This window comes from Falco biarmicus, chromosome 1 (assembly GCF_023638135.1).
Source record: "Falco biarmicus isolate bFalBia1 chromosome 1, bFalBia1.pri, whole genome shotgun sequence".
NCBI classification, from domain to species: domain Eukaryota; kingdom Metazoa; phylum Chordata; class Aves; order Falconiformes; family Falconidae; genus Falco; species Falco biarmicus.
In genome coordinates, this window is record NC_079288.1 from 38,630,512 (window position 1) to 38,655,216 (window position 24,705).

Below are 24,705 nucleotides of genomic sequence, written 5' to 3' on the forward strand. Positions count from 1 at the left end.
TCCACATCTGATTCAGAGCTAGCAGATGGAAAAATCAAATTATGGATTTATTCATTGCACATTTCTAAAAGGACATTCATCACACAGTATTCCAGCAAGCCTGCACCTTTCCAAATACTGTTTAGAGTGGGTGAAACAGTTGCTGTGTAAACTCTTTAAGATCCAGCTTTAGAAGTAACTAACGTCCTGTAACACACTACAACCTCCACGACAATCTCCCTTCTGCAAGGCCATGTCTTCATTTATTTCAGGGTTATTTGTTCCCTAGCTTACCTTTGCTTAGGAATTCATCTACTCAACAAAAGAAGGAACTTTTCCTAGGGAACCAGAACGGAAAAAACTAGCTGTTTAATATCCACTGGCACAAATGACAGTTCAAAATCCCATGCTTGTATCTCCAGGGATTTAAATTTATTGGTATCTTTACTAGCTGGGTCTTAGAAGCCTGCAAAGTTAGCCAGAAAGAACAGCGTGTATATATTGAGACAGAAAACTCTGTGAACGATGGACATTTTTCACTGATGAGTTCTGTTTTTCCAAGAGGATGGAGAGAAGAACTGTAAATAACATGTTGGACAGAGGTTGAAAAAGTTATCTAGCTTTTTATAGGCAACTTTTAAGACTTCATTGCTTACTGGGTTTCTGGTTTTAATCCAATCACTACGAAAGTTTCACTTGCACGGTTAACTCTTTGCTTACCTCTGTTTTCAGAGTTGGCATTAAGATTGCCTAAGAAAGCAAGCACATGAAAGCAAGCAAGGGAGAATGAGAGAACAAACTCCTTTGTACCTACTAAAGGCATTCTTCCAATTAAAACATGAAAAAGCTGGGCAGGAGGTGGATGAGTAGAATTACATTAACTTTACAAGTGGAAAAAAAAGGGGGTAAAGAAGGAAAATGGCTTGCTACTGGCAAAAGAACAACAATCAAGGGTAAAGTCAGAAAATATACCACGAAATTTTAACTCTTACTGTAGAGGCAACTGCTATCACAGTTTCTTGCTTCCCCTTTCCCCAGTGGAAGTTAATTGCCATGCTAGACAAGAAAAACAATGGAAATTATACGCTTATTCACCTAAAATACACAGATTCTCAAAAAGCTACCTTTTCCACACATAAAATATCTGCCTGTTTCAAACATAGATACTAATATGAGTAAATTTAGTGGAATTGGAGAAAACTAATTCTCTACCATACATTCACTTTTATAAAACTGATTTTCACGGTTTGAGAGAAGGGCCAGGCTATTACCTCGTTATGCATTTTCATGAGCCAACTTACCCAAAATGTAAGCATTCATTAAAAAAAGTTTCTAGGCTTGATGCAAAAATAACCCCATAGATGAATTATATTTAATCAACACAAAAGTGCCTTCCTGAATATGCAGGCAGATGAGACAATGGTTTTTTCAATGCAAGTTCCTCTATCCTGTGGCTCAATGGACATTCAATAATGGATGCTGGGAGCACCATGTCTGCAACATGGTAGTATTCCACAGAAGACACAGTGAAGTGAAATTGAGAAAATTAACAAAGAACAAAAAGGAAGAAAAACAACGAACAGAGTGCCTTGGAAGACAATGATGTGGTTTCACTCTTCAGTCTTTCAAGTTAGTTTACACTGTAACTGTAAAGTAACTGCCATTTATACAGCTGATTGTATTTACAAAAGAAGGCATAGGATTATACAATCACTTTGGCTCAGAAGGGACTCCTGGAGGGTTTTTTTATTTATTACTCAGCAGCTTTCCATACAAGTATCTCTTCACCACACCAGAAATGGTTTCCTCACACAGACGAAGAACAATAGCTTTATAATAACATTTATTCAGGAACATAGGAAAAGCAATTAAATACTCATTAAAATTACTGAGGAAGCAAGCCAGGCAGGCAGCATGTTAGCTCAAACATATCTTCAATGCAGTATAGCAAGGTCCCCCTTATCATTTCTTAAGGAGAGGTACCGGCTGACCCATACAGCCTCCGCTCACACAAGCACTTCTGCAGCAAAGATTCCCTGCAGCATAGTGCCTCCTAACAGTGCACTGCTGACAGTCCTAGTTTCTGAACTGTCACATCATTTCATAAAGCGGCTTGCTCTTCCTAGTACAAGAAGAAAATATGTAGCAGGGAGATGTCTTTTACTTAACAGCTGAATTCTTCACAGTCGGTAGAAAGCTGGCAGTAAGAATCTGCATTTGCTGAACAGCACTTTTACAGAGCAGAAAGCTTGCTCTTTCAGGGCCTGTTTCCTGCACAGTGAAAACAGATACTTCACGGCTACAATATGGCCATCTCCTGAAAAGATTAAAGACAATTCTATCTTTTAAAGATGGGTAAATCCCCATCCGCTAACCAGATGCCCCTATCTGCCTACCAAAAGCATAAAAAAAGACAAACAGAAGCATAAAAATATCAGACTATTAACATGCATTGTAATTATAATATCATTATTTTGCTTTATGCAACTACACAGAAGGTCAGTGTTAATGGTAGAGGTCACCTTTTCTAGACATTTCTTTTTGTATGCCACCTATTAAATGGTACTAAGTCTAATAACTTGTTTCAAGTACTACCTAGTTGCTGGAATCAAAAAGTTTGGGTTTTTTTTAAATGATTCCTTTATGGTTTCTCTTCCCTTGTGGTTGCATAAAAATGGCATCCAAAACACTCAGAAGCAGTAAGGGCAAAACTGAATAACTAAACCCTTGTGATTTCTGGGATGCACTTGTGATTCTTTTTTTAAAAAAAAAATTTAAACTTGAGTTGGCAACCTCTTATACTCATTTCCACATAAAGTGTTAGAAGCACTAAAATGACCAATATTTTTTTCAAAAAGTTGCACTTAATCACGATCAAGCTAAAACATAATCGTTCATTCTCTTAGAGCCCCCATACACAATAAAATTCCAACTCTCACCACACACAATCTCAACTCACATGGACGCACAGTAAGTTTCTTCAAGTTCTTTTCCTTTTCCCCCACTCTGATTCAAATGACACTATTTTCCTCAGAAGACTTATGTTCCATATAGCAGATGTCTAAGAGCTGGAAGCACACTTGCCAACTGAAGAGACACATACCAACTATGAGCAGGAGGAGAGTAACTCTGATCTATCACCAGCCAAGGACAGGAAGGAAAGCAGAGCACTAAAAGTTCTACCAAAGTGATTTTAGTCTGATGTTGCCTCCAGTTTCAGGCTTTTCTAGTACATGGAAGGAAACTGTGATCCTGAGGCTTCAGTCAAGTAGCCACAATCAGGCTTGAAGAGCTGCCCTTGGCCACATGTGGTATTTGGGGGTTCTTCAGGCCAACACTAGTAGCAACCTCAGACTGGGCAGAACAAACGCCTAGAAAAAGGTTCAGACCACCCTAATGGATTTTCCCTCTTCCGTTAGAGGATATATAGCCAGTTATCTCTAACAGACATTAAATTCAGTAACAATGTTTCATCTTAATTCAAATAATGGGAAACATTAAGGTGAGGTTACCCTTCAGGAGCTGAGAGGCAAACAAAAGGCGGCTGTATCAGATCAGAAAAAAATCCCATATACTCACTCAGTGCCATATTTCTGACGGCGACCAGGGAGGATGTCTAAGGGAAGGTCTAACAACAATTGATGCGTTTAATGAAACTTTCTTGATGTTACAAGCCCAGCTTCCAGGAGAGCTGAGGCACGTTGCCCTTCCCCCTTGCTTCTCAATAGTCCCCTGTATTAGAGACTTCATAACAGCTTTCTTTGCTACATCTCAAATTTATCTGGATGGCTCTAGTTGTGCAGAATCCCAAAAGTCAACCCTTGCACCTTGCTTTCCTTTCCAGAATCAAAATTTCTCTGGTAAAACAGAGCGCTAACTCTCAACCTGACACAGAACTAGGGAAAGAACATGCTGCACAGGGAGTGTAACAGAAAAAGCACCCACTGGTTATCACCATGCTGTAACAAGAGCTACCTCTAGAAATTGCAGCACCAAACTTAAGACTTTATACTTCAGCTGCTCAGTGTCCAGAACTCTCAGTTCTGCACAACAGAACTCTCCTGCCAGTGCCCAGTCACACGTGGCACGAACCATGGCAAATTAAAGTGAAATCACTATCTCTCAGCTTCTGGCTCCCTGTGGATGCTGCTACCTTAATGTGACCCTGCTTACACAGACCACAGAATGAAGCGTTTCAGGGATACAGCAGGGAATAAACATAGTGTGATTCTTCTGGAATTAAAAATAGAACAATTATCCTTAACAGTCTGCAGCAAGACTTCATGCACTTGAATGTCTGCATTATAGTATATTGTGGGCACGCACAGCTTTCATATGTGGGGAACAGTTACCAAAGATGGACATCAAGATCTTTGTTACAACAGATTATTATTACCACAGATGATGTGCCAGGAAAATTCAAATACTGTATATTAAACCATATGGAGAAGTTACTGGTACACTGAGCTCAACCATCAAAACGCTTCTTTCACAATCACCACCCACCCACAGACTGATGAATACCCATCATCTGTGCACAAAGTTTAACTTTGTTTTATTAATAGTGGCATAAAATCTGAATATATTAAAAAAGTTACCTACTATATAAAGCAATGTTTGGGGATTTTTTTTTTCTCCTGGTGAATTAATTTCTAATTTAGTTACTATACAAACTATCCTGGAGCCCTCTTAAAAGAAATAATAAAGTCTCTCTATGTATTTACACACACCAATAAGGAAGAGGAAAAAAGCTAGAGTGTACCTGTCCATGCACCTTAGAGAGAAATGTGTAATTGGCCAAACAAAAAAGTCTTCATATTCCTTCATAGGAACACAGCTAAAACTCCTGTAAGTCTAACTGCAATAATCATTCATACAATGATTGCCATCACTAGCAGGGCCATGAATGTGCAAACATTTCTGGTCCTAGAAAATCAGGGCCATTCCTCTCTGTTTGAGAAACACATAGGTACAATAACGCAGTATTTTTTTTCTAAGAACTGAAAAAGGGAAGTTCTGTGCATCCTGACATTATTCTAATATGTCAAGTGAGAAGAAATCAGGGCTAACTGAATATGCCTTTTTGCCTATTCTGAAGACAGTAAAAAATTCAAAGAGATTTCTGTCGCAGCTGAGCGACAGTTAACAAATTAGACAACCGACTGTGACACACAGATTCAGACCAGCAGTTCCACAGTAAAATTTAACAGGAGACAGCTTTACCCAGGTTTATTTCTTTTCATATGGTGCTGTCATAAACATTTCATAAATAATTCTACTAGGAGTATGCATGATTTATAAAATGTCTGGGAGGAGCAGGCTGGCACAGTCCCTACTTGTCTTTGAGCTGCTTGGTAGGTTTCTCTCTTGCACACTGTTGTTTGTACTTGTAAAACTGAGTCAGCTATAATTTTAACAACCTTGAATATTCTGTACAAGAGATTAAAAATACTAGTGCTACTTGCTCCAGAAGAAAAAGGTATTTCAATAGTAAAGTATCTACAGAAAGCCACTTAGACATTCATTTAACTCTTTTGCACCACAAAGGCCAAAGAGTTCTCAAAAATAAAACCAAATGCATTTCACAAAAGCAAATAAACACTTCAGACAAAGTGTTTCTGCTGAAAATAACCCTGGCGAACATTAATAAGCTTAGAAAATTTTAAGATTGACCATTTAATTTCTAAGATTAGATATGACTACTTACTTCAGTAGAGCTTCATAATTTCTGTTCTATCACCTGACTGTCTGTGAAGACACTAGCTGGGACAGTGGGCTGTAATACCATCTGCATGCAATGCATGACACACAAGTTGTATTCTGAGCACTGACCCAGATGGTGCAGTACATTTGCTTACCCACTGCCTGGCTAGGAGCTTTGCATGAGAACAAACTAGTTGAGGTTTAACACAGACAAGGTCAACGCAGTGTTGAGAGATTTTTTTTAACAAGTTGTTCACTGGGTTTTAGGTTTGTCCAATTTTGGAATGTCAGATGACACTAACAGCTTTTTTTCATGGGCACTTGTAGCCCTTTCTCTCTTGGATCTGGATTTTCTCACTGTGCTATGTCTGTGTCATCTGTACTGGATTACTGCCACATGTTCCACACAGAGTGTTACTTGAAGAGGATTTTGAAAATATAGCTGGGTAGAAAATGAGACCACCAAAATATTGTATCATGCTAAACTCAAAATATATGCTGTACCTCTTAACAGGAAGACTAACGTATACGTCAAGATGTTAGCACCAATTCACAAAGGCCTCAACATGTTGTTTTGGTGTCTGAGGCATCCCATGTGCTAGTTATATTATCACCATAGCTGAAACACACTGGAGTAGAGTCCCCAGACTGAAATTTCTCAAGCCTGAAGGCAGCAGTCTACAGGGAGGACTCTAGACTAACATTATCTTTGCCTGTTGGCAGACCCAAGTTCAAGCTAAGAACAACATTTTCATACATCTCTCTTTCCTAAAAGTATTGCCAATATATTGCACTGGGCTAGCACATACCTTTTGTTGAAGGTTATCTTTTATTTCAAAGTGTATTTAATGTCTTATTAAAGAAAATTAATAACATTAAATTATGGGAATTAATTCTTGTTGATTTATAAAACAATTATTATACAGCCTTTTAGTACCTACACTAGCACTTTTCATCCTTCAGAGTATAAAAAGATTAATATGCAGAATAAGAAATGATTGTTTTTTTGAAATAATGCTAGGAACATCCACCTAGGGATACAATGGAATCTATCTTTAAATTACATTACCTAGCATTAGCATTCAAAAACTAGACACAATTTAGGTCAAACACTGATCTCAATGTGGTAAATCATAATTCCAAGTATAAACACTCCCTTATGCACACTGCTCGGTCCCCTACTGCAGCAAAAGGAGTGGTTGGGAGTGCACCACCACACCCACTGCTCATCTTCCTCATGCATAAAACCACAGGATACTCAACACTTAAGCCTACAATGATGTCAGCCTCGATCATGCACACCTGACTTAAAGCATGTTGAGTAATTTCATTCACTCCTACAAAAATATTTGCATTATATGGATGTGAGCCAAAGTATTCACCAGTTATTAACCAGAATTAATCTCACTGCAGGGTTCTTGTAAGGAAAGCAGGTGGATACTGCAGGGAAATAACCAGAACAAAGCCGTGTAGTCATCAATCAGGTCACAATCAGACTGACACTATTTATTAATGAAAACTTATATCCAGAAAGATGGAACGACAAAATCTCTTTTTGCAAACTGATCCATGATAACAATTTTGAACCACAGTCAGTACTGCTTGGTTGTTCAGACTGTCTGAGGGATTATAATCAGAGAACACCACTTACCTTGTACTTAACAGAAGTTTGCACAAAGGTGCTAATTAAGACAACATACAGCAAAAATGAAGATAGATGTTAACAGATACAAAATTGAAATAAAGTTCACAGTTAAAGTATTAAACCAGAAGTACGGAATGGGAAAGCAGAGACAAAAAAACCAATCTGTCACTGCAATCACAGGCGACCATATAACAGATACATAATCCAGAAAGACAAACAGAATATCTCCATGTTCTCACCACACATTGCAAGCCACAAAACAGCTACAGAATCCTATCACAAAAGAGCAGGAGGCACAAAAACCTAGAACATACCTCAGAAAAGCCAGAGATACTAAAGACAACAGCAACGTGTTAAGTGGTAATCACAGCAATCACAGGAATTTGACAGATAAACACTTGTGTAAGTCTCAGAAGTATTCTGTCAGGCATCACTGAGGGGCACAGACACCCCTGTGGACTACAAGATATCACAGGTACAGTCTGTGCAACAGCGCCACTACTACACTGTGGGACTTGGAAATACTCTCTGCTGAGCCATGCTACAAAAGCTGAATACAAGAAAGCTCCTTCCAACTCCAGAGATTTCTTAGAGCAACTAGTACTATTTTTTTGTCACAGGAAGTGCAAGTCTAGTTGAGACACAGTAAACAAGAGGATAATTAAAGTGAACAGAATTAGAAATTTTATAGAGGGTTCAGCCATCAAGTGTATGTTAAATGATGCATAAATGAGAAACGTTCATGCTTCTGTCCCCATGTTTTCAAGCTTGTCATAAATAATTCTTCTAATGTGGTTCCCTTCAATAGAGGAAAATCCCAGTAAGTATCTCTATAATACAATTTTGCCTTTCCTTTAGCTGCTCATGGCTTGTTTAATGTGCCTGTGCTGAATTTCACATTACTGTCCCTTAACAAACCTTTTAAATGAGAAACAGGTGTTAATATGATGGCTGAGAAAGTATGGGTGTGTTTATCAGCTGTATAAACTTACATTGAAGAAATTCGTCTTGTTCCTCTCGCAGAAGAGGCCTTGTGCAGGCATGTGCTTCAGCTGCTGCCAAGGGACCCCACTGCCCAGCAGCACGTCACGGGCCCACTGCAGGTTCTGTGGATGAAATGGGGCAGGTGAGTTGCAGGCAGGGGACAGAAATGCCACCACATTACAAGTGCAAAGCATTCACTTGCTTTTATTTATTAACCTGCATTGTCATTTCTCATTTTCCACCTAGCTGCTGCTCCAACAGTATTTGTAGTGGCATGTGATTTGGAAAATGCATCCCTCAGGAGAGAGAAGCCAGCTTGCTTCTCAGAACAAGCATCCAGACTGATCAGCCCCAGCAGACTAGTCAGTCCCCTACAGCTGCTGAATCCAGCCTCATATCATTAAGTTTTGCTTTCTTGGTTGTTTGGGGGTTTTTTTTGTTGTGTTTTTTTTTTTACCTCTTTGTTTCATTGAGATCCACCCTCCATCTCCCATCACCTACAGAAACCTGACCTACAGGTATATTTAAAACACAATTGTTTTGTTAAAAGTGGAATTTTAATGTTTAATATAAAATAATTTATATTAAAAAAAGTATTAATTTCCTCAGCAAACAGTGGAACTCACTGTCCTGGGTGTCCTGCGACCTCCCTCTGCACAGCAGGCCGCTTCGTGCCCACGCTGGCCCTCCCTGTCCCTCAGCCCCTCCAGCTCCCCGTCAACCCTCTAGAAGCCCCCCCAGCTCCTCCCCAGGGCTAGTGACCTGCCTGGCACACCTGCCAGAGGCCAGGCTGAGCACAAAGGGCAACCTCTGGGCTCAGACTGCAGCCTTCCTGTGGTTGGGTGGTGAATCCAGGCCTACCACCTCTACCTAGCCATGGCCCTCCATGTCATTTCTCTTAACCTCTCTGGAAAATTCCACACCTGTCATCAAATTTGGTGACTAGTGCTCAGTGAATTAACAGGAAACTATCAGTAGGAGACTAAATGATAGGCAGCAATCAAATATTCATAAAAGCAGTACCCCTCTTAAGAGTTCAACGCATGAACATCTCTTGTGTTGCTGAGAATTAGGGACAGCTGTTGGCTTCAGGCAAAAGCTGACTAACAGATGGGACAATTATTAATTGTAAGGTTTCACTGACAGAAGTTTTGCTTTACTTCATTTTATAATTTCAGTATTAGAAAGTAGCACTCATGTTGCATTAGCCTGGCTTTTTTTAGAGACAACTTCACTACAGAGCAGATAAAAGAAAGAGGAAGATGTTTCGTTCATGGAGACAAACGAGAATGTTGATTTCTGATTTGTGTTCTGTGAGCTGGAAATACGCTTCTGTGAATCATAGATTTGATTAAATCATGTCCATCAAAAAAAATACATCCCAGTTGGGGAGTGGGGAGGGGAAGCAATGTATTAGCAAAGTTCTTATCCTGTCTTCCAGATTATTTTCTTTACAGGAGTCTGGTGAAACAGTAAAAACCCTGCTCAATCATAAGTGCTTTTGTCCTAATGGCAGTAATCATGCAGAAATCTCCAATGTCTTACTAGAATTGGAGCATCCCCTCCAGTAGAATGCTGATTATGGATTCATGTGCAAGAAAGCTGAACACTAGAAATACTAACCAGATATTTACGGATGTCAAAAATCCTTCATTCAGAGAGCTAATATACGTACTTATACAGGACCTTAATGATCACAGTGTACAACAGTCAAGAGGATTTGGATAACTTTCTTTTGGTATGGAACAAATATGTGTTCACTTATAAACCTTACAAGGTACTTTCTGGCTAGTCAGGGGAACCAATAAATTTAATTATTGTCACTGACTGTCAAATTTAATGAACATTGAAGGAAGCAGAATATGTAAACTTAACTGTATACTTTTTCCTATGGTGGTACTTTTATAATATGTATTTCTGTAATCCTATTAACCTAAGCCTGCAAAATACTTTGAAATACATACAGGAGAAAATACAGCACAGAAAAGAACCTACAAAAATCTGGTCTTCCGTAAAAGTCATCCCATTTTGAATAAACTCAGAAGCCAGTAAAAATAAGCCTATCATAATGTCCAAGATCCAGGCACATAAATGCTTTATTTTATGCCAATCATAGTCATCAGAAACATAAGTAAATTCGAAGTGTGAAAACAAAGTGAAAAATTGCCTAAAGTGTGTGGCAATCTGAAGCTTACAGTTAACACTATCATACAAAAATTAAAGGAAAACAAAACCCTGAAGAAAGCTATCACCACAAAGCTTAAATATAAAATCCCAATCTAAAGAAATTTTAGCTATGGATGTATTTCTGAATTTAAGTTTTATGATGAAAATGTTCAGAGATCATTAAGTGTAGCATCATGCTCTGGTGATCTGCGGTGCACATTATACTGACCATCCATAGGCATGTATTTGGTACATATAATTCATAGGCTTTTACTGAACAAGATGATGGCAGTAACCTAGCTAGGAGGAAAAAAGATCATTCTGACAAATAGGGCAATTACACGGTAACTTCACACTATCAAAACTAATAGGAATAAAAGATGTAGTTACAGATTTTCCAGTACCCTTCTCCTTAAATCAGCATGATCTGTTATTCCCAGTAAATACGCCTGAGCAGGTCTCAACTCATTAGATTTCACAGAGTCTGCTCTGCTTAGTTTTCAGTTGATGAAGTTATTAGGAGTGGGTGAAGGGATCCAGGACACAGCAAAAAGGATTTATTCTTCTTGGCATACTGCTTGCTGGATTTGGCTGTCTGACTCAGGGCAATTATGAAGTACTCTTTCCAGTTCAGCTGTTGCCTCCCACATCTTTATCACCCCAAGATTCAAAGACAAGATGACTGACAGGGTACAATAACTTGCAAAAAGAGTTTACCAGCACTGTTAAAGTGCAAAAGTAAAATCTCTCACAGTCAACCAAGTGGAAATCTGAGCCACCTGAGATGGATACTCTTTAACTCAACGGTGTCAGAAGCCACCTTTTACCTAACTTGGTAACTCCATGAAGTGTTGCTGAGAGGTGTACAAAACGTCCTACTATACCTTAATCCTTCCCTCTGATTTCTTTTCTGGTCTATCAGAAGGCTGTGTCTCAAAAAACCCTTGGTGCTACTGCATCAAAGCAAAATAAAAACTACTGACCTTGAAGAATAGCCGTTTGAATGAACTGTTATTACCAAACTGTTGCTACTTGAAATGCTTACTTCTATTATGCTTACAGATTATGACTGTCTCTAAATATATATTAAACCTACATATGTATAATCTTTTAATTTTTACATGCATACATTATGCCTAGTTTGACTAAACTGTCATACCACTGATATTATGTTATACTCAACATTAATTTCTCCATTAAGAGCTCTGTTCATAATAGAAGACATAAACTTAGGGTTTTTAAGTCATACAAACAATATCTGTGAGCAGATTCTTCTGGGATTTACAGAGTACTTCTCATTTTGAGATAAAAAAGCAAGTAAGTAAATATTTTTTATTTCCTGACAATCGTCTGATACTCTGCAACCAGCACAGTTCTACATACTGATCCATAAGGACCATACGACAAATACTTTTCACAAAACTTTTTAGCTATACTGACAAACAGCATCTTGCCAAGTCCTATCTTCTCCTTTCAAACTGTGCCAACACTCATTTTGGAGGTAAAAATCACAAAGGATGAAGACTTTACTTCAAGACAAAAGCAAGGTGAATGGGAAACAAACTGCTGCCCAAACCAGCAATGGTAACTTCTGAAAATTCATCCTTACTTTCCTGCACATTTATTCCAACAAAACACAGCTATGTCCAAATTTGCTCTGATAACAGAATAAAACAAAGAGAAATAGCCTCCAAATAGTAAGCAGGATTTTGCAGGGGAAACAAAACCAAGAATATGTAGCCAAACAAAATGTTGAAAGATTTTGAAAAGATGCTAAAAAAAGGACTCAACAACTATTTTTACTAATCTCGCAACAGCAAAACCAGTAATACTGTAAAATGGGAGAAAACAGATTGCATATGGAAACTTGTTTTTCTATGCACTGTGGAGATCTGCCAATCCTCTCCTTTCCCAGCCAACCATGAATTTTGGCCATCAGTCTAAATTCTTCATACAAATTCCTGGCACTGGTACATAAATGCTGAATTTTCCAAGATGGTTATATGCCTTTAAAAATTTATTTCAGCTTTCTAAAATTTACCAGTAATCTGCTCAGACCCCACAGCAACTCAACCTGATATAACTTGTCACATTCTTACAGCCAGGCTTATCATCAGTATATCTAAGCATACTTCTTACTCTATTTATTGCTGAAAAAGTATAGATGTATTTTGTGTTTTCAGTTTGTTCAAGAGTATAACTCCCACTAAAGACATATTAGTGTGCCATTAAAACACAGACATTTGCTATTGCTCTACAAAAGAGCCTGAATTAGTTATCAGAGAAAGAAAATTACAACCTCATGAAAGTACATACTATACATACATCAGTACAAAGACTTTTTTTCTGCAGTGTTTTGTTATGCAGAGAAATGATAAGGACAGTAAAACCCAACAATGCCAGCTGAAGCCAACCTGGTAACTACCAGGCTCAAACAGGCAGGATTCAATTTTTATGAGTTCCAAGAAAGGTAAGATTTTAGACAACAATGTGTATTTCATACAGAAAAACATTACAAAACACTAAGTTGATATTTAGAGAGAGAGAGAGAGAGATACAAAAAGCAAGAGAAGGCTTCTTCGTGAAAAAAAAAAACCAGAAGAAAATATTTTGCATATAGTTCCTCAGGCAAGGACATGCTATTTCAACCAATAAATTGAAAACAGGCAGCATTTTTTGCTGAATGTTGATACAAAATCATTTGTCAGCAACAGTAATGACAGATTGCAGGAATCTACAGCTCCTATTAACAAATAGCTTCATGGAAAAATTAACAACTGTCACATACAAACAGCATAAAAATGTTTTCAAAACAAGCTATCTTTAAAAAAAGGGTAATATTTTTCTGGATAATCACTGTACAGCCAAATGGAATATTCATCACAATAGACTGGTAAGACATGCTACTGCTCGATTTGCAGCAGTGTTGTTGATATTTTTTCTACTATGAGGGAAGGGGAATGATTTGTTTCCATTCCCTTCCCTTCCCTATTATTCACACAAGCTTCAATATGGGTGGGGAAGAGAATTCAGGAAGCCAGGCAGTGCAGCATATGACATAACACAAGGCTTCCAAATAGAAAATCTGTGAGTTCAAACCTTGGTAAAGACAGTTAGTGAAATAACTCTGATAATTTCAACCTACCATTCCACACATTTTACTAACTGATACTTCAGAAAGACAAAGCATTACCATAACAGAAGTATGCAGAAATAAAATAAAGGATGACATAATTTTAAAACCAAAACAATGGTAATTCATAGCAGAAGGCTTTTAAAATTAACTTTATTACAAAAAATATGCTAGAGTCATGCTGGAAGAAGCAAGTTATTTTGCCCTCAGCTCAGATAGGAACTGATACTATTATAGTCACCAAGACATTATTATTTCTGTTTACTACAAAATTACCAGCTCATGACCAGTAGGATATCTGACTGAATTTCACTCAGTGATTTCCAGACAGCAAATAATTGTCTTACTCAAGATGACCTCTATGCTGTGACAGTAGGAAAACTTTCCTTCTACAAAGACCCAAGATAGCAAGAAAATCTGTTACATGATGTGTTTACACCAATACTGAAGAACTTCTGCTTCCAATTCACTTTTCAGTTCTCTTATTCAGTAAATAATTGCTGTCATTTTTACGAGAGCATCTTAGATTTATGTGATGTATCTAAAAGGTAATTCTCTACTGAATGACAAAAAATTACTTAGTTCAGTAATAAAAATTTTTTCCTACTCAACTGGCCTCACACACATGAATCAATCTAGGAGCTGAAAACTTCCAAAAGTATAGTTCCAACCCAAACTGCATTAAACAAATTTACCTGCTGTATTATAACAGTGAGACTTCTGAAATAGTAGAAATGACAATACAGTTTGTTTACTCAGGCAATAAACACAGCTAGTCAGCTAATGTATCAGTGGTCTGCTCACCTTGTGTGTTTTGCTGTATGTGTACAGATAAGCCAATCTGTAGAGGCTCTTGTAGTGCTGGGGAAAGCGGCTGAGACACAAACAGAAGGAGGCAATACACTGCTCTGTCAGGAACTTCCGCTGTTCCTCAAGGTCCGCTGGAAGACCGTGAGGAAAGTCAGATGCATCTCCGCAAGGTTCAGCTTTCTTTTTGCAGTCCCACTGTGAGGGTGGGGGGATTGCAGCTTTGATGGGATTGCCAGAAGCAGACTGAGGATCCACCAGAATTTTCTGGCCAGTAGGCTCAGCAGGATGGTAAGATTCTGAGTTCTCCAGCAGCTCTTCCAACTTTCCTGCAACTGGAACATTAAGAGAAGACAAAAGCAACAATAAGAATTACAAAATGGCAAATGAAATATACAAAATGACAAAAATTAAATACAACAAATGGTAATCGCTATCTTTATTAAAGCATAGACAAAATTATTGAATGGCTCCTGAAAAAATTACTATCCCTAATGTTTTTAATTAAAAAGTAATTTTCAGCTCATTCAACAGGCAGGCCACACACTGACCTCTGCATTGTCTTTATCTGGATTTTTTCCTGAGCAATAGCAAGAATTCAGCACCCCTTATACAATGCAGGATTTTGTATACTGCTGGAAGATGGGGGAGGAGAGGGGACAACAACAAAATAAAAGTGTAAATTAAATAAAACTCTTTTGCAAAGAAAGGAAGAAGGAACAGAAAAGTAAAGCCATCCTGCCAAGTGAAATGCATTATTCTTAACAGTCTACCTAGAACACAGAATTCCAGAACACAATTTAGGCCTGGACAGAATGATTAGCAGCTGCTAACCTGGCCTTCTGGATAATGTAGGACCTACAGTTCCATCCAAGTATTTTCGACTAACTCTGTAACTCTTAGTTCAATTGACCCATCTTTCCTTGAAGGATACCATATCTTACTTCAGAAAACATCCGTGGGAGCTTCCACGTCTCCTGTTAGCTAGTCATTACTGCTGAAAACATGCATACTGCATGCAGATTCATTTTTTTAACTTTGATTTTTAGTCATTGAGGTTTACTGTGTCTTTGTCTTTGCTATGATAAAGAGCCTCTTACATTAGATCTTATCTCTGAGCAGGCTAGAGAGATGCTGAAATGTACTTCTTCATCAAGTACAAAGCTGCTGCTTAACTTTTTCTTCAGTAAGGCTGAACCTTGAGTCAAACGTTTTCCAGAACAGAATTTTTTCAAAATTTGTTTGCACAATCTATGTATCCATTATAATTTTACTCTGCAGGTAGCTTTATGGAAAGTACAACATTTATTCTAATGCTAGTAATGTAAGAATGCATTTAACACAGCTTTTATGACAGACAACTGATGACAATAACACAACTCACTGCAAGCCTGGAAAAGAGCCATGTTTTTAGTCTAGTACTCAAAAGATTACTCAATTTAGTGATTATATTAAGCACTATCTTACAGAACTAGGAACTGGCATCTATTTCACCATATTGATGCAAACGTCACCACAGCCTTCCATAGCTTAGGCAAGACTGAAGTAAAATACTCTTAACATGAAAGCAATCTAATCCAAGCCTGCGAAAAAAAAGATGACTAGTTGGCAGTCGTTCCTAGTGAGATCAGTAAAGTGAATCAGAGCTATCCACATACCATGGTTTCTGGATCTATGGAACTGGAAAAGACTAAAGTATAGTGTCAACTGGCAAAAAAGACTTAACGTCCCACAAAGGGCTACAACCTGGAAAGGTGGGCATAATTTATACATCGGTCTTGTTTGTCTTTCCCTGCCAGTCCAGCCTCTATCTACTGCCACATCCAACTATATAAACATCAGACAAAGGGAAATTCCAGCTAATTTTGAGACAATTTTTCCAGTAGAATACAGAACACTTAGTACTATTACATATGGAAAAATGTGGTAGACAGCAATTCCACTTCTCCACTAAAATAAAGTATCCAATAGAATAAAACAACTAATTCCACTAGTTGTGCTCTTCTATGTGCTGAATATCAAGCTGCTACTGGGCCAGAACAAAAAGTATACCTATACACAGGGAAAAGAAAAAATGTTTTGTTTGAGAATACCTTCAAATAAGTACTCCTTAATTTATTTAGAGATTGGAAACATTTAAGAAAGAGTAAATAATAACCTAAAAGGCGGCAAGCCAGTCAAAGGGCCATCACAGACAGCAGTTTATCATTATTATTTCTTTTTAAGGTTTAACTGGTAGCCCAAACTGGGATGATGGCTACATAAACAAAGTACAGTTCCAATTTTAAGCTACATACATACACACAGCAGTAATGCCTAATTAAAATTCTCAGTCACAGTGTAGCGTATTTCAGTGCTTCTGCATGCCAAAAGAAACCTTTTAATGAGAATATACCAGCTGACATTATCTATTAAATTGGGCATACTCTTTTCCTCTGTAGATCCCAGGGTTTCTTTGCTGGGCATCAGTGTATCAGCACAGGTAGTAGAAATCCTCTTCTCTGTATAAGTCTTCCTCAGGCTGTCTTGAGAACTGGCAGGCTCATTAAACATATCCTGTGTGGAACTGGAGTCAGACAGCACCGCTGCAGTGCTATCTTGACTCCTCTCTGCAAAAGAGATAAAGGAGGAATGCACCACTTCACACTCACCAAGCTGTTACTTGCATCTTGGTAACAGCAACATAAAACTGCAGTTACTCTGCAAACATCTTACAAGTGCAATACCAGATCCTTAACAACCACCAATTCTGTTGTCTAACAGATATTTATTTTCTTTTAAGTTGTCTTCTTCAACTTATCATTTTCATCTCACCTCTTTGTGCTAAGAAATTAAACCCCCAGTCTTCTTTCACTATGTATTATTTAGCACTAATTTAATAGAGAGCTCCCTGCCCCACCACATTTCTTACTAGGATATAATCCTGGAATTTCATTCAAAAGCAATGATGCTCAACCTTCAAAAGCAGTTAGGCTGAGGACGCAATACTTTAGCTAGCGTGGTCCTATATGATTTCCTGGTTTTACTGTGCCATTTACCTTGAAAAGCACCCAGTATAATTTTGAGTCTGACACAAGCAAAGCTCAGTTGACAAAAGAAAACCATGAACAACAATACTGGTAAAAATTACTCATGAAGGACAGAAAAATCAGTACCATGAGGTGGCAAAGACTTACAGGAGTGATCACTGATGCCATCTATCCTGTAGGTGTTAAGATGTTGTTCACTGAATGTTCTGAAACATGATTTGATGTGGCAAATAAACAATCCATCAAATAACTAGGTCTAAGATAAGACACGGAAGCTCCTGGATTTCAAGGCAGTAGACAGAAGACTAGAAAAAGTGACTTTGCCTTGACAAAGTGGAGTAGCATACATTGGCTGCTAACTACATTACAGTCATAACAAAGTTGTTAATCTGCTAACAGCTGTAACAGCACAGGAAAAGTTGTATGGGATCATGACTTTATCATGGAGGATAAAATTCACACCTCTGAACAAACAGGCAAGTGAAAATCCTCTACCCATGTCTGAAACCTGCCTGATATAACCCAAGTTATTCTACATCAAGGACTACCAGAGGCAACCCCACATGACTGAAAAAATGCAGCTTAGTATCTCCAACAGAAAGATGTACACATATTCCCACTGAGATGTGAAACCGGCATTTTGCTGTAATAGTGTACCAACATAATTCAGTGTCCAACACAAAATTCCAATAGAGACAATTCTCTCAATCTGTAGCCTAAAAGATTAATTTCCAGTTTCTGCTTAAGATACAGGAATAGCTTAACCAAGAGGCATGTTACATCCATTGTCTAGGTAATTGCGCTGCATTCTTATTCATTAATTTTCTTGATAAGATCAAGAAAGAAAATTAAAAAAGCAAAGGCCTTTGCTTTGAGATGAGCGATAATTTAATTAAATTTCTTCTGATCCATTTGAATTTCACTTGTTCAGGAGGAGGCTAAGGGACTCCTGTGAATTTATTTTATCAAGATAAATCCCTCTGCAAATGTTCAGCTTGCAGATCAGGTTCTGCTTATTAGGACTCCAACAAATTTAAACCATATTTGATGCACTTCCTAAGCTTTTCACTATCACACAGAGAAAACCTTCCCTTTCAGTGAACAGATCTTAATAAAACTGTATCTTGAAAAAGAATGGGGGAACAGTATTTCCCTCCTAATTGGAAGTCATATAGTTGGTTAATGATGACAAGTTTTATATAGAAAGAATATAATTATAAAGAATGGGAAGAGAAGGATTCTGAAGAGAGGTCAGTCAAGCTTTAAATGACTCATTTACAAAGCTTTAATAACCTTCTGTGGTACAAATGGATACTACTGAACTCCCAGTTGGCATCAGGAAAAACATTTACAGTAGCTCCCTTGATATTTTCTTAAAATGAAGTTTCTGCATCTGTGGCAAAAAGGTTGAACTATTCATCTCAGGAAGAAAAAAAAATAAAAATTGCAAATTTCCAAAGGCTGCCGTAAGCCTGGAGGTCAGTTCTGATGTGTGAGTAATGACAGATGAAGCATTAGAATGTAAATCAAGAACTGCTAGACCAATATGCAGGGGTGATATCAGATCACTAGGAGGTTACACTAACTTCTCAGCATGCAACAACAGACAACAATTTAGCATGTTACATTTCAAATGTGTGCATGACAGGGAAGCTTTCCCCTATGGAGAACAAACGTGAATAAGTCCTTACAATTATTGAGCTATTTTGATTTGAAATTTCTGTTAAAATCAGTGTAGATCTAGACATGTATGTTAATTCTCCTTTTCTTTCAAGAAATTAACTAAGTTAAAAAAAATAATCTTAATGATATTAGCATTGGGTTCACTAATCACTGAGAAACAGAGGAAGACTACCATTGAGACAACTTCATATTATTTTAGATACTTCTTGAATGCAGTAGATGCCTTCAAACTAAGTGGGCCCTCATGAAAAACACTGGAGTATTTCAGAAATTAGCAGCAGTCACCAGTTATTAGTTATTAATTTCTCAGAAGTCACAGAGGATGGGTAAAGTTCAAGGGAATGAAAATGAAGTGTAGTACCTATCCTTACAAAGGATAAAAGGTCGAAGCTATTAGCCAGCTGGCCTTAATTTTCCACAGAATTATTTGAGCATAAATAAATCTGTCTATAAGCAGCTAAAAGATAACAAGATGAGCAGCAGAAAATGTGTGTGTGTATCCCAGCACGTATATTCACATATGCCTGTAAAGAATTAGATTCTCAAACCAGAAATGGCCAAAATGTCATGCTATTGTAAAAGCAATTCAGCAAACTAGCACACTTGAATGTATAATCAGTAACTTCACAGAAAAAATACATAAGAGTCTTCCTGTTCTACTGAGCATTAATGAAAATTAAGCTTAATTATGGTGTCTGTATTTGGGACCTACATTTTAAAAAAATACACTGAATAACTAGAATGAATTCAGAGGAGAGGAGAAAAAATGACAAGAGATTAACGAGATGGCATATAAGAAAAACACTGGGAGAATTAGACTTATTTATCTTCAAAAAGATGAGGGAGATTTTCCAAATATATAAAATTAACCAAAATAAAAATACAATAATTGCTCTTCATATTCACTAAGTACAGAGCAAGAGGCAATAGGTTTTAATTGCAGCAAGAAAATTGCTTCCCGCCCCCCCCCCCCCCAATCTCTAGCTTGTTACATCCAGTTAAAAAATTCCATAGAGAATCTATAGAATCGCTGGGGGGGTTCAAAGACAGGTAGGCAAATAGCTATCATTTGTTAGGTTACCCAAGTTGCACCTTAATATAATAAAAAAGCTGCTGCAATATGTAACACAGAACTCATGGCAACTGCGCCAAGTCACATCCTAACTTTGCTTAAAAAAAAAAAAAAACCAAACAAAACAGAACACTACATATTTTTCCTACATGAAAGTACTATGCTCTTCTAGGCTAACTCACAAATATATTTGATATATATACTAGACAGACACAGTGCCTATACTTTTACATTCATTGTGTTATATAGCTTTTCCTTCATCTGATAAGTTGACTGTAGTTGAGACAGTCATTAGTGTTACTCAACTTACATGGCAAAGACCACTGCAGCCTGTGAGACATGAGAATTCATTCCAAATTCCTAATTGCTACTGATACCTGTTCTTTTGAAAGATATGAATCCAAGGAGAACATCAGTGCTTTTTAACAATTTCTGCTACAATTAAAGACAATTTAATGCAACTCAGTGTAATTTAAGAGTTAAACAATTAGTGGGTTTAATATTTTGTTTACCTAAGGTATTTTCTTAGTTTCCCCATCTGGCAATAGCAATAAGGCAAACTTCTCCAAAAAGATAAGGTAATCCCTAAGTTATAACCAAATGATAAATCAAGGACTTAATATTCTTTTGAGGTCACTTCCTATACATTTTGCTATTATTTTGAAAGCTAAGATAAAAATAAAACTGGGTATTAATGTCTCAAAATATATTATCTGTAGTGGAAATGAAGAGAACAGGGAAAAGGGTCTACTAAATTGTGCATAAGCAACTACAACAAAATTCCTATTTAAAAATATATCCTGACACCAGTTTCTCTCTTTGGTATTATTATATTTTGTTTCATTCCTTTGTTGCATCACTCCTAAGTTTTAGGAGAATCTCAAACAACGTAAGAAGCTGAAATCTGTTTGATGTAAAGTTAAGTATTTCATGTTTATTTCTAAAGATTAAGGAAATGGCACTTGAGAGCAACTGGTTTGGTGGTTTTTTTCCCCTCATAATGGACTCAACTTGTGACGTTTCAGGCATATCTGTGTCAGACTACATCACCTACTCTGTCAACGGGTGAAAAAAAGCAGCTTTGGACAGAAGATGTAAAAAGGTCAAAAGGAAGAAACTTGTTAACTTTCCATTATATTAGTAAAAAAATATAAATTATTGGGAAGAAAGAACTTGCATCTGTGCTGCCAAGACCTTTATTGTATGACAGCAAGACCTTGTTAATCACTTGGATAATTTAACTATCATTAGTGAAACACATCTGTCTTAGATATTAGAAAAATATCTGTAGTCCATTTGACCTAATTCTATGCTTAAGAGCATTTTAACATTAATCTTATCCTGAATTAAATAGGTTTACTGGGTTAACTTCAAAAATCCCTATTCCATGTTCTTCTTCCATACCAGCAAAAGCCATTAGCATCTCATTGTCACTGCTCCATTAGCATTCAGGCACAACATCTACATGCCTAGCAATTAACAGTAAAATGTTGTGTTAAACTTTGGGGAATCCAAAAGACTATTTAATTTTAAAATGCAACAGGACAAAAAAAGGCTCAATACTTCACTAGCCATTACCCTATGCCAGCACTCTCCCAGACACACCATAAGGGAAGGGACACTTCAACACGTCACTGTCTTGTAAGTCACCTGAACTAGCAGACATACAATCTTTAAGACAGAGCTCTCACTGCTAATACACTGATGAGGTAGTATCTCCAATAGTACAAGCCCACATAATTTATTCTCAGGGGAGCTGAAGTACAGCTTCATGGTGACAGTATGAATGAGGTATTCCACCTCTGTCTGTTAATTACTATGCAGCTCAGTAATTGTGTTGTCTGCCTTCCATCCTTTGAAACTTTTTTGAAATTAAAAGGAGGAGGGAGAAGACCTCTGAAACATCTGCATGTAGGGCTAGGTAACAGGCTCAGAAAGCCAACAGGGTATAACTCTCTTTTTCTGAATAATGTCTTTTTCTGTCTTAAATATCTGAAGAAAAATATATGCTCTGTTATTACAAGAAGATATCTGGAATGTGATGAACAATCAGCTACAAGTCAAAAATCAGAAACAAGTGGCACAGAAAGCTTTTCTAAAGAGCTATATACATATGCTAACTCAATTTACAGTAAAGAAAAATCCTGCTGCACAGTTCAGAGCTTATGAATAACTATATATTATTAAAAATAATAATAATTGTGTCTCATGCAATTAAGGAGGGTTGTTTGCAAGCTATGGATGTATAGACTCTTTCTCTCTGTCCTGCCTGCATGGCACCATATCCCCCCCCTCTTCTCTTTAGTTATTTGTATGAGCATTTTTCTTTATTGGTCTGTAGTCAGAAACATGATGCATCACACAATTCTCACTCTTGAAACAGATTCCACCCATAACGGAAGACAACATTCAGCTCTGTATCAAAAGGCACTTGCACATTATTAAAAACAAACGAATTGCAGAGATTTGCATGGGAGCAAATTAATGTCTTGAGGACAGCAAGTCCTCTGAATGTTTAAAGGGAGTTCTCTGATAACATGAGTCAAAGATGAGAGTCTATGTTTTGCCTGGCTGCACTAAACACTGAATGTGTTTTGGTAACTTGCAGTCCTGTATTGCTGTTCTTTTGTCTTCAAGAGCAGGGCAACAGAGTATCTCATCAATGTTTCATTGCTTTAGCCAATTTTTTTTTTTAAATAATCTTACACTAAATGTCAGCGTGATATTTTTACTAATCAGAGAGGTTAAATTAGGGAAAGGTAAAAATGGAGCATACTGCAATAAGCTGGATCTGATTCATTATTCCTGTAGTCCAGTATGCAGTCCCCATGAACATCCAGTACCATGTGCCAGAAAAGTATATGTACTGCAGACAGAGAGATTTCATTTTAGCTGGCTGGAGAGAAAGAGAGAATTTTGAAGGGTAAGATTTTAATGTTCCAAAATGCAATGTAGACTTTCTTTTTATGCACAGAAATATCCACTCTGTCTCAGAAGCCTATTTAGTTTGGCACAAGTGACAACCTGTTGCAAAAAGTTTCTCAGAGATCACCTTTGTCTCATCAGGATGCCGAGAATCCCCATTTACAAAAAACCTGTGCATCTTCATAATATTTGCAGAATTACAGACCAACAAACTATGAAGTAAGACTTCTCCCACAGCATGAAGCAAGCAGCCTTTCCGAGTGAGTTTATCATGCAGGTTTTGCCAATTATTAAAAGCAAGCCGTGACAGGTAAAAGCAGGAAGAGAATGCCTGGGGAACAGAGATTTGTATAAAGGTTAGAGGCAGCACGGGCAATATTGGTTACAAAAGCAATCAGGCAAAGACAAACACAAAAAAGGACCATTACATCTAACTATATACAACATACTACATGACATGGATGAAGACTTAAACAATATGACATTTTAACACTGCAATAGCAATGGATGCTGAATACATCATCTACATACCACCACAATAATATGGAATTGAATATCAACACAACAGCATATTACAGCAAAAAAAAACTCATAACAATCTCCCAGTCCACTTTTTGGGAAACTGATCTCTCATTCCAATTTTTTTTTAATTTTTTTAATACTTTATTTTATAATAAATACTAATTTTATTGCTTAGCACAAAATTTAGATAAATTTAAACTGCTTGAAGTCTGTACTGCATACTGACTACATATATCCAGCCTGCAGAAAGGAGGACAATGAGCATGTCTGTTTTGGTATATAATACTGGCCGGCCATTTAGCTGTGTAAATATGGTGACATTCCAGGTAATGACAGTCTCTATCCCTGCTGAATTCCTGGGGTTTTTTTGTTTCCTGCTTTACTCTTGGAAAATAAGAAGAGTCTAAACCTCAGGCTTCTACTATCAAATGTAAGTTTTCATTCTGAAAGGTTATAAAACAGCAACAGGCAGGGGTGATGACAGGAAAGACAGGATTAACAGAAGGAAGGAAAAGATGTTGCTGAATGGAAGGACAAGAAAAGAGAAAGGAAGTTGCTTATTTTACACACATGACAGCAGCTAGTCAGCCAGCAAATAACAGCTGCCACTCAGCAATACTTGTCTTTTTGAAGGAGATATGCGCTAGCAGCTGCCATGAGGAAAAATAAGTTTAGTTACTTTACAAGCTGTATTTACTGGTTCCTTTCTCCCATTTCCATTAAATATATGACTTAAAACTAATATCACCAGCATTCACGGGATATAAAGCTTTTCAATGCTCTCAACTTTAACTCTGATTTCTGCATATCCTGGTGGTCTTTTTCCACCAGCAAAGCACAACTGGAGAGCTACAGAACTATAATGACACATTTAAATATTATGTACCCAAAATAAGCTTGCCCTCACAACTTCACCTATCTACAGATGAATACTTGAAGATCAGAGTCCCAATATTTTAAAGAAAAGATGTCTGGCTGTACAGTAATTTCCTCCTGCTTGTAATGGGATAACTTGCTGCACTAGAAGGCACATCGTTGGATAGCTTGTTAAAAAAAA

The 24,705-nt window shown here is 37.4% G+C and overlaps 1 protein-coding gene across 6 annotated transcripts in view; it reads right to left on the reverse strand.

Moving 5' to 3' along the window:
* Positions 1–24,705, reverse strand: part of CABIN1 (calcineurin binding protein 1) — a 118,046-nt gene that overhangs the window by 59,265 nt on the left and 34,076 nt on the right. For all 6 annotated transcript variants that reach the window (XM_056329455.1, XM_056329426.1, XM_056329435.1 and 3 more), the window contains 3 exons: positions 16,844–17,026; positions 14,415–14,752; positions 8,320–8,433 (listed from right to left, as the gene is read on the reverse strand). In XM_056329455.1, the coding sequence (XP_056185430.1) occupies positions 8,320–8,433; positions 14,415–14,752; positions 16,844–17,026 (635 nt within the window). The remainder of the gene's footprint in view (positions 1–8,319; positions 8,434–14,414; positions 14,753–16,843; positions 17,027–24,705) is intronic.